Source organism: Salmo salar, chromosome ssa09, assembly GCF_905237065.1.
Source record: "Salmo salar chromosome ssa09, Ssal_v3.1, whole genome shotgun sequence".
NCBI classification, from domain to species: Eukaryota; Metazoa; Chordata; class Actinopteri; order Salmoniformes; family Salmonidae; genus Salmo; species Salmo salar.
Genome location: NC_059450.1, coordinates 57,837,815 through 57,848,056, shown reverse-complemented (window position 1 = coordinate 57,848,056; position 10,242 = coordinate 57,837,815). Strand labels below are relative to the sequence as shown.

Sequence of the window (10,242 nt, the reverse complement as noted above, 5' to 3'; positions counted from 1 at the left end):
CAGGGACCCATAGGAACACATAGCTCTGACCGTAAATTCTCCTCTACTGTAAACTATGGGCAGTGCCGACTGGAAGTTGTTTGGCTACTTTCCTAGAAAAGCAGTATTAGTCACAGGAAATAGTTTATAGGGCACTAAATGGTCCAGGGTTTCACAGATGTTGTTGACTCTAGTGTTTGTGGCTGGTGTTAAGCTACATTTAGGCTCCCATAACTTTTGGAGCCAGCATAATAAATACACAACACAAACAGTGCAGTAAGTAGGATTCAAATCACGAATCAGCCATCACAACTGCTGTCACAGATGATAAATGGACTAACATTGCATACTCCTAACATGGGGGACTAACAGCTCAAAAAGAAAAAAAGGATGATATGCAAAAGGTGTGTTTGATTTACGACTCTGACAAAGGCTGGTGGGCAATTACTGATTGATGATTTTAGTCAAGTTTAGAGTCATCAGCTGCGAGGCAACAATCTATTATGGAAACAACACAGACAATAATCTTGTCAGCCGCCTCACAGCTAAAACTGTGACGGTATGAAATCCAAATCTAGAGCTTCAGTTAGGGAAAATTAAGGGAAATATATTTATTCAAATAATGGGTGATTACAAAAACAAACAGACAATAGGTTGGCATTGTACTTCTGAGACAAATTAATCAGAGGCATCCTTTTTTAAAGCGTATATTAATCATTTTGGCTTTAAATTCCCCTCTTCAATGGTGACGGGTGATCGGAATGGGGCACCCTGGGAAATCTGCGCTCGTCACAATCAAGCAGCATTAACCATAGGTAAAAGTCATTACCCTCGACTCCGTCGGATTTTTGACTTCATCACACACCGAAACGGCACCTCACGCATAACATCATATCAGAGGTTTGATCAGTCTGTCAAGTTGAAAACTGTCAGTCAGTTATTCAATAATAAGGAGGAAGAGAATCAAGACGCGACGATGAATATGAAGCAGGTACTGCTTTGTACTCCCAATGCTAATTGTGTGGTCTCATCATCCACATGAAAAGCCATATTTTCTCATTATGCAGGCACGGGTGAAACCTCTAATGGTTAAAGTCAAGGGGAAATTTAATATTAAACATATTAGTAAAATATGCCACTTAGCTTTTATCCAAAGCAACTTGCATACATCATTAGTAGGTGTACAGTATGTGGGACATGAACCCACGACCTTGGCGTCATTCGCACCACCCACCATGCTCTTACCAACTGAACCACACAGGCCCAGGAAGTAACTGTGTTTATGGTTTTGTGTAGCTTACGCTCAGGGAGCAGAGGAGGTATTTACAGCCTCTGTTTACCCTCGGTTTCCTGTGAACCATCACTGCCCACTCATGCATGGGAAGCCTTGTTGTTTCAATGCTAGCTTTGGATGCCAAAGAGGGCTGGGCAGAGGTACAGTGTCACACGATGGCCCACCACCAACCATCCAACCGCCAACCTCCATCTGGCCCAAAACCGGCCCAGAACATGTGAGTGCCGGGTTGACCGACTGAGTCCCGCTGCCCAATCATATTTGAAGGCTTATCCTTCCCCTATCTAGGTCAAGGACAGTGATGCGGCTCCTCCAGCGATGTTGGATGATAGTTATTCAGTTGGAGAGATATCCAGGGCCGCTGCCTCAGTGCCATGCGGATGCTCCACCGTGGCAGCCCTGGCTATAGTTTGGCCCCATATATCTACCCACCTCTGTCACTGATACTTGAATGATTGGTTGAAAAAAAAAAAGTCAGGCTGCACCGAAATAACCCGCGTAAATACGAAAGCAGGGGCTCCAGTGGCGGTCAGGCAAGGGGCCACGGTGGAGGCCAGATCAGGTGGAGGGGTGCTGGGGTCAGAATCGCCTCCCCTCCGTTGGTCACAAAGGCCTTTGTTATTTTCCGGGCCCACAAACACTGACTGGCTGTGGCCATAATATGGGTGAACTTTAGCTATGTACAGTATTACCTTAAAAAGGGGAGCGAGTTTCATCTCCTGGTATGCTTTAATTACAGGACATAGCATTGCAGCTATGGCCATAGAGGATGAGCAGGGAGGAGGAGAGGAATAGAGGAGGAGAGGTGGACAGGAGGAGAGTGCATGGAGGCAAGCAGGTATTTCTGGGCCCAGCCTGATAAATGTTAATATTATGGCTGTGGTGTGTGTGCGTGCATGCATGCTGGCCCACCTCACTGTGTGCTGTCTGTGCGTGTGTCCAGTATGTATGTTTACCTTTGCGTGTATGTGTGTGTCAAGGGTAATTAATCATAGAGTACTAAGCCGCTCACATGCACAAAAATATGGCATTTCGGCCTCTAGACTCTTTTCTTTCTTGACTTGATAATTAAGGCATAATTAATAAATGTAGGCTATCTATTCAGTAATGAGTGTCCTTGGGAGCGCTGCTTTGTACGGCGCTAGCTGCCTGCCTTCGCCCGAAAAAAAACAAGAAAGGCTCCAGCTGAGACTGTAGGGAAAAAGTTGCTGCCTTTGAAGGCTAGATATTCCTCTCCATTAATGGAGAGACATTAAGGGAGTCTTAAGCAAGGCAAGTGCATTTAAACAGATATATAGAGCAATTTCTATGCCCTGTGGTACACAAACACAAGTCCGTTTTATGCCATGAAAGTCAGCATCAATTAGCGAGCGATTTCTATGCACAAAGAAACGAAGGAGAACTAGGCACCACTGTGGCTCGTATCTCCTAGTGTGGTCTTGGTGTGCATTCACTAGGTCAAAAGTAGTGAACTACTGTATACACAGAGTATATCAAACATTAGGAAAACCTTCCTAATATTGAGTTGCACCCCCCCTTTGCCCTCAGTTCGCTTGGGCATGGACTCTACAAGGTGTCAAAAGCATTCCACAGGGATGCTGGCACATGTTGACTCCAATGCTCCACAGTTGTGTCAAGTTGGCTGGATGTCCTTTCGGTGGTGGACCATTCTTGACACATATGGGAAACTGTTGAGCATGAAAAACCCAGCAGCGTTGCAGTTCTTGACACAAACTGGTGCGGCTGGCACCTACTACCATAACCCGTTCAAAGGCACTTACATTTTTTGTCTTGCCCATTCACCCTCTGAATGGTACACATACACAACCCATGTCTCAATTGTCTCAAGGCATAAAAATCCTTCTTTAACCTGTCATCAATAAGGGATCATAGCGTTCACCTGGATTCACCTTGTCAGTCTAAGTCATGGAAAGAGCAGGTGTTCTTAATTGTTGTAATCTCAGTGTATAGGCCCTATATATATACACTGAACAAAAATATAAATGCAACATGTAAAGTGTTGGTCCCATGTTTCATGAGCTGAAATAAAAGATCCCAGAAATGTTCCATACACAGAAAAAGCTTACATCTCTCAAATTTTGTGCACACCCTTGTTTACATCCCTGTTAGTGAGCATATCTCCTTTGCCAAGATAATCCATCCACCTGACAGGTGTGGCATATCAAGAAGCTGATTAAACAGCATGATCAATACACAGGTGCACCTTGTGCTGGGGACAATAAAAGGCCACTCTAAAATGTGCAGTTTTGTCACACAACACAATGCCACAGAGGGAGTTTTGAGGGAGCGTACAATTGGCATGTTGACTGCAGGAATGTCCATCAGAACTGTTGCCAGATAATTGAATGTTCATTTCTCTATCATAAGCCGCCACCAATGTTTTATTTCTGTCTGTGATAAAACCCTTTTGTGGGGAAAAACTGTCTGTGATTGGCTGGGCTTGAATCCCCAGTGGGTCGGCCTGGCTCCCAAGTGGGTGGGCCTATGCCCTCCCAGGCGCACCAATGGCTGTGTCAATGCCCAGTAATGTGAAACCCATAGATTAGGGCATAATGAATTTATTTCAATTGACTAATTTCCTTATATGAACTGTAACTCAGCAAAATCTTTGAAATTGTTGCATGTTGCGTTTATATTTTTGTTCAGTATACTTTTGACTAAGTGCATGATATACAGTAGGGAATATGGTGCCATTTCAGATGCAGCCCCAGTACAGTACGTACATAGTCGTTGACAGGAACCTGGTCCAGGATGTCACGGGCGACGCGGTGACCTCCGACCTCAGCATCAGGAATGTCCTCATCATCCTTCACCTCGTGGAACTCAGCATCTGCACCAAAAGGAGGAAGTACACAGAACAGCTGTTGATGTACCGGATCACAGCAGAAACTTCTTTTTTTTCTCCTGTTTGAGGTGATCCGAAGGAAAATAGTTTGCCTTCTACTGTAAATGAATCTGGCTGTTTTTCTGAGAGGCTTACCATTCTTTAAACTGCTGCAGTGTATATAGTACAGAGAATTTGGCATGGGATGTCATAATGACGCCATTCTGGTTGAATAGACCATATAACCAGATTACAACCAGGTAAGATGTATTTTTATAATAATGTCAAGCTGCTTGGGAACAATGTCATATTTTGGTTGTTATACGGTCAGATAACCAGATTACAACCAGGTAGACATATTTTTCTGGTCGCTAAAAAGAAGCCTAAAACATATTTTTACAATCAGTATACAACTTTACAAAAAAATCTCTCATCCCACCATTTTCAAAGTGCTGCGAAAATGAGAGAGGATAGGGGTGGAGAGACCCCGGTGACCCTGTACCTCTCATGGGGGAGGGATGGATCCAGTGGATGGGTAGCTCCTGGCATATCTCCCAGATCTTGGAGTTGAAGAGGAAAGCTGGGTTAGCGATGGGCTCCTCAGCAGGCACCCACACCTGGGAGTCCTCCACCACCTGCATGTCCATGCCCTCTGTGTTGCCCACCTGTCAGGGAGAGGAAACAAACACACCCACCCTTACATGGCCACACACACACACACACACACACACACACACACACACACACACACACACACACACACACACACACACACACACACACACCCTCAGTTGTGTGCCCTCTGCATTTTCAGCCCTCTCTTCCCAGAGCCACAGCGCACAAGCCCTGGCCGCATCCTTTTATTCACCACCCCTTATTGCCCACTGGGAGTACTGCCACTTCCTGCCTCCTGCTGACTCCCGCTAGCCTAGACTTCCTCCTCGTTTTCTGTTTCTTCCTCTCAGGCCTCCAGGCTGCCCTTTCTCCCTGACAACAACAACACAAGAATCCAACAACGGCATAGATTTGACTTTGAAACGACTTTGTAGTGCTTGATACTTTATTGTGCCACGAAAGGCTGCAATATCGTTAAATCCGACAGACACAGTAATAAAGCATATAGTGTCCTGTTCCCTCACACATCCCCTAATACCGCATTCAGCTCACAGCACTAGCGACATGCTTAATTTGTTTATACTGTAGTTCATGAGCTGTAAAGTAAACTATTAGTGCTTAATGATAGGGAATACGTGTCACTGCTATCTAAGAGATAGGGGCTTTGGCAATGCCGCATTCCACTACCGTGCCTGATGTGTTTCTTTATGTATATGTAAATACGTCGGCAAACAAACTCCTCTTCCCAGTGCCTCGTTAATTAGCAGCTGGAGAGAACAGCAAAACAGTTTACTTGACAAATGTTTTTACAAGGTGATTCTCTCCTAGTCTGAAGCTTAATTGCACATTAGTTGATCTTGATGTAGGATCCCGGGGCTATGGTTGGAGCCGGTATCATTTATATTAGGTTGTGCACTCTCGACTCTCCCTCCTTTCCCTTCTCACCCCTCGCTGATTCTCGCTTTATTCTAATTTACGGTCTGCGCTACAGTCTCGCTGTAACTGTTTGTTGTGAAGTGACATGACATCAATGAGCCTGCGGAGATGAACTCGCACCCCATTCCGGACAGATGAAAGAATACCTAGCTTAGCGGCATGGCCACTCAGCCACTGAAGTGCTAGTCGACCGGGTTTGCGCTTAGACAAGCAGTCAAGCCTTTGACAGTTTGCTCTCATTCTTTTTTCAGCTCATTTTTAGCCTGGTCTGGATCGGGCTAAACTAATGACAACTCAGAGGAGGACTAGGGGGGCTCTGGCAGCGTTCGCTCCTCCTGAACTACAGAAATTAAAATGAAGGCCAGGAAACACAAACAGATCTCTCTAATTGGACAGCAGAACCACTGAAGAGGAGCAACTAAGGAAACCTTCCCGAAATTAGGAAATGGAGGTCACGACACAGAGCACTGTAATATGACTTTTACTTTGCAGTTGAGAAACAAGACCAATAAGTTGCAAAGGGAGACCGCTCTCTGGGCAATATTAAAGTTTATCATAGCTAGTGTGGAATAGTGATTTAAAAAGTCCAATTGACAAGTACAAAGACGATGCGATAATGATTTTATGATGCAGTTATATCATAAATGAAGCTGTCTTGTATCTAATATTGGACATTGCTTAAGTAAAGATATTTTGTATTAGATGTCAGACTAATTATTTATTTACTATAGCTCGGAGCCTATGTAACCACATTCCACACACATTCAGTATCATGCTGTAATGAACATACACTTGCCCTCTCTCGATATAATGACTTAAGGGTGCAACTTTGTGACTCAAGCTTATACTGTAGGTCACGTGTTTGTCATTGATCAATGAATATTTTCTCATGACACCATAAGACCCTGGATATACATGAACTGTATAGGACATTACTTCCCATCTGGCTGTCTCCCATACTATAAAGCCATGGCACATTTTGGTAAGACTTTACTTGACACCCAGTGGCATAACACGTTATGACATGGTCATAACCATGTCATAACAATGTCATGACCCATATATTTACACCTGTTGTGACATATTGCACTATTTTATGGCTGGTAATGACACCTACATAAGAGTGTAAAAACCAACATTTATTCAAATTAGTTTTTTCCCTGACAAGAAGTTTCCTTTCGTTTGAAAGTTCGTCTTAAATACTTTTTTGTTGTTGTAATTAATTCTCTTAAGTCATGTTTTTTTCTCTCATCATATTTAAAAGAAAATACACTTTATGACACTGTCATGAAGCATTATGACCATTCTGTGTCACTTCACTTGGATTAAGGAAATACACTTTGAGACGATCAAGAAGGAATTTTGAGATATGCCTATCACGTACATGTCCTTACAGTTGAAGTCGGAAGTTCACATACACTTAGGTTGGAGTCATTAAAACTCGTTTTTCAACCACTCCACAAATTTCTTGTTAACAAACTATAGTTTTGGCAACTCGGTTAGGACATCTACTTTGTGCACGACAGAAGTAATTCTTCCAACAATTGTTACCGAGTGTCACAGATTTCGTTGTGGTGTTGAAGGGAAGACCAAAATGCAGCGGGTATGTGGATACTCATTCTTTTAATGAAAATAATCGAAGCATCCACAGGGAAAAAACAAAACAATAAACAGTACTCACGACTAGACAGTGTAGCAGGCTCAATAAACGCAGTGCTCACAAACAATTCCCCACAAACACACAGACAAACACACCCAACTAATATAGGACTCCCAATCAAAGGCAACACCACACACCTGCCTTCAATTGGAAGTCCACCCCAATTAACTATACATAGAACAACCCAACCTAGACAGAACATACAAAACACAACTCCTTCTGCCACGCCCTGACCAAAACTTATACACCTACTCCACCTGCTGGTCAGGACGTGACACCGAGAGATTATTTCACTTATAATTCACTGTATCACAATTCCAGTGGGTCAGAAGTTTACATACACTAAGTTGACTGTGCCTTTAAACAGCTTGGAAAATTCCTGAAAATGATGTCATGGCTTTAGAAGCTTCTGATAGGCTAATTGACATCATTTGAGTCAATTGGAGGTGTACCTGTGGATGTATTTCAAGGCCTACCTTGAAACTCAGTGCCCCTTTGCTTGACATCATGGGAAAATCAAAAGAAATCAGTCAAGACGCCAGAAAAAAAATTGTAGACCACCACAAGTCGGGTTCATCCTTGGGAGCAATTTCCAAACGCCTGAAGGTACCACGTTCATCTGTACAAACAATAGAAGTCAAGTATAAACACCATGGGACCACGCAGCCGTCATACCGCTCAGGAAGGAGACGCATTCTGTCTCCTAGAGATGAACGTACTTTGGTGCGAAAAGTGCAAATCAATCCCAGTACAACAGCAAAGGACCTTGTGAAGATGCTGGAGGAAACAGGTACAAAGTATCTTAATCCACAGTAAAATGAGTCCTATATCGACATAACCTGAAAGGCCACTCAGCAAGGAAGAAGCCACTGCTCCAAAGCCGCCATAAAAAAGTCAGACTACAGTTTGCAACTGCACAAGGGGACAAAGATCGTACTTTTTGGAGAAATGTCTCTGGTCTGGTGAAACAAAAATAGAACTGTTTGGCCACAATGACCATCATTATGTTTGGAGGAAAAAGGGGGAGGCTTGCAAGCCGAAGAACACCATCCCAACCATGAAGCACAGGGGTGGCAGCATTATGTTGTGGGGGTGCTTTGCTGCAGGATGGACTGGTGCACTTCACAAAATAGATGGCGTCATGAGGGAGGAAATTATGTGGATATATTGAAGCAACATCTCAAGACATCAGTCAGGAAGTTAAAGCTTGGTCGCAAATGGGTCTTCCAAATGGACAATGACCCCAAGCATACTTCCAAAGTTGTGGCAAAATGGCTTAAGGACATCAAAGCCAAGGTATTGGAGTGGCCATCACAAAGCCCTGACCTCCATCCTATAGAACATTTGTGGGCAGAACTGAAAAAGCGTATGCGAGCAAGAAGGCTACAACCCTGACTCAGTTACACCAGCTCTGTCAGGAGGAATGGGCCAAAATTCACCCAACTTATTGTGGGAAGCTTGTGGAAGGCTAGCCGAAACATTTGACCCAAGTTAAACAATTTAAAGGCAATGCTACCAAATACTAATTGAGTGTATGTAAACTTCTGACCCACTGGGAATGTGATGAAAGAAATAAAAGCTGAAATAAATCATTCTCTCTATTATTCTGACATTTCACATTCTTAAAATAAAGTGGTGATCCTAACTGACCTAAGACAGGGACTTTTTACTAGCATTAAATGTCAGGAATTGTGAAAAACTGAGTTTAAATGTATTTTGCTAAGGTGTATGTAAACTTCCGACTTCAACTGTATATCAGTCATCAGTGAGAAAGAGTGTGTCTTGACCTGCTCCTGATATCTGCTCCTGCATTTAACCCAGTCATTAGCAACAGAGCATTGGGGTAGGTGCATGTCTGACATCAGTGTGTGCCAATTACAATGATAATTTCACATGGTCCAAAAAAAAGAAATTGTATAACAATGTTGCCACAATAGCCATGGTGTAATGGAATGTTTTGCCTTGTGTGGTAGGTTTTGTGGGTTTTGACACTCTTATGTAGGTGTCGTAACAAGCCATAAAATAACACTATATGTCATAACAGGTGTAAATATATCTGTCATGACAGTGTTTTATGACCATATTATAACAAGTTGTCAGCTGTTATGACACATGACATGGTTTTGACCGTGTCATAATGTGTTATGACGCTGGGTGTCAAGTTGTCACGGGTGTCGTAGGGTGTAGACCAAAACGCAGCGGGAAAATGTATACTCATCTTCTTTTTATTTAGTGAAGAAGGAAAACACAAAAACGTATACAAAAAAACAAACGAACTGGACAGTCTCGTCAGGCACACAGCTAAACAAGAAACAATCTCCCACAAAATCCCATGCCAAACACATACCTATTTATAGGACCTTCAATCAGAGGCAACGATAGACAGCTGCCTCCAACTGAAGGCCCCAACACCAATTAACTAAACATAGAAATACAAACGACTAGACTGAATGTAGAACTAAACTAACATAGAACAATAACCAACACCCTGGACTAATTAATCAAATACCCCTCTACATACATAACCACCCCGAACCAAATACCCCCTCTACATGAACACATACACAAACACACCCTAAACCACATAAAACAAATACCCTCTGCCATGTCCTGACCAAACTATAAGTACAAATAACCCCTTTTCTGGTCAGGACGTGACACAAGTAAAGTGTTACCCACACTTTTAATTCTGTGTATGCTCCGCATGTTCACACAACACACAACTTTTTGTTTTAGTCATATGACATTTACCTACCTACATATAATTCCAAGAATGTGTTGTTTTTTCATGCATTGTTTGGCATTTGTTTGTGTTTTTCTTATCTGAGTGGGAGGTTTCCTTGCCAGCTAGGTTGGTTGTGGCAATACATATTAAGTGGTTACCCTGAGGAGGAAGAAGAGACCCAATAACAC

General features: G+C 43.0%; 1 protein-coding gene across 1 annotated transcript in view; it reads right to left on the bottom strand.

Moving 5' to 3' along the window:
• LOC106611510 (tenomodulin) overlaps positions 1–10,242 on the bottom strand; it is a 126,179-nt gene that overhangs the window by 2,806 nt on the left and 113,131 nt on the right. The window contains exons 5-6 of the mRNA XM_014211790.2: positions 4,621–4,783; positions 4,018–4,124 (exon numbers count right to left, since the gene is read on the bottom strand). Of these exons, the coding sequence (XP_014067265.1) occupies positions 4,018–4,124; positions 4,621–4,783 (270 nt within the window). The remainder of the gene's footprint in view (positions 1–4,017; positions 4,125–4,620; positions 4,784–10,242) is intronic.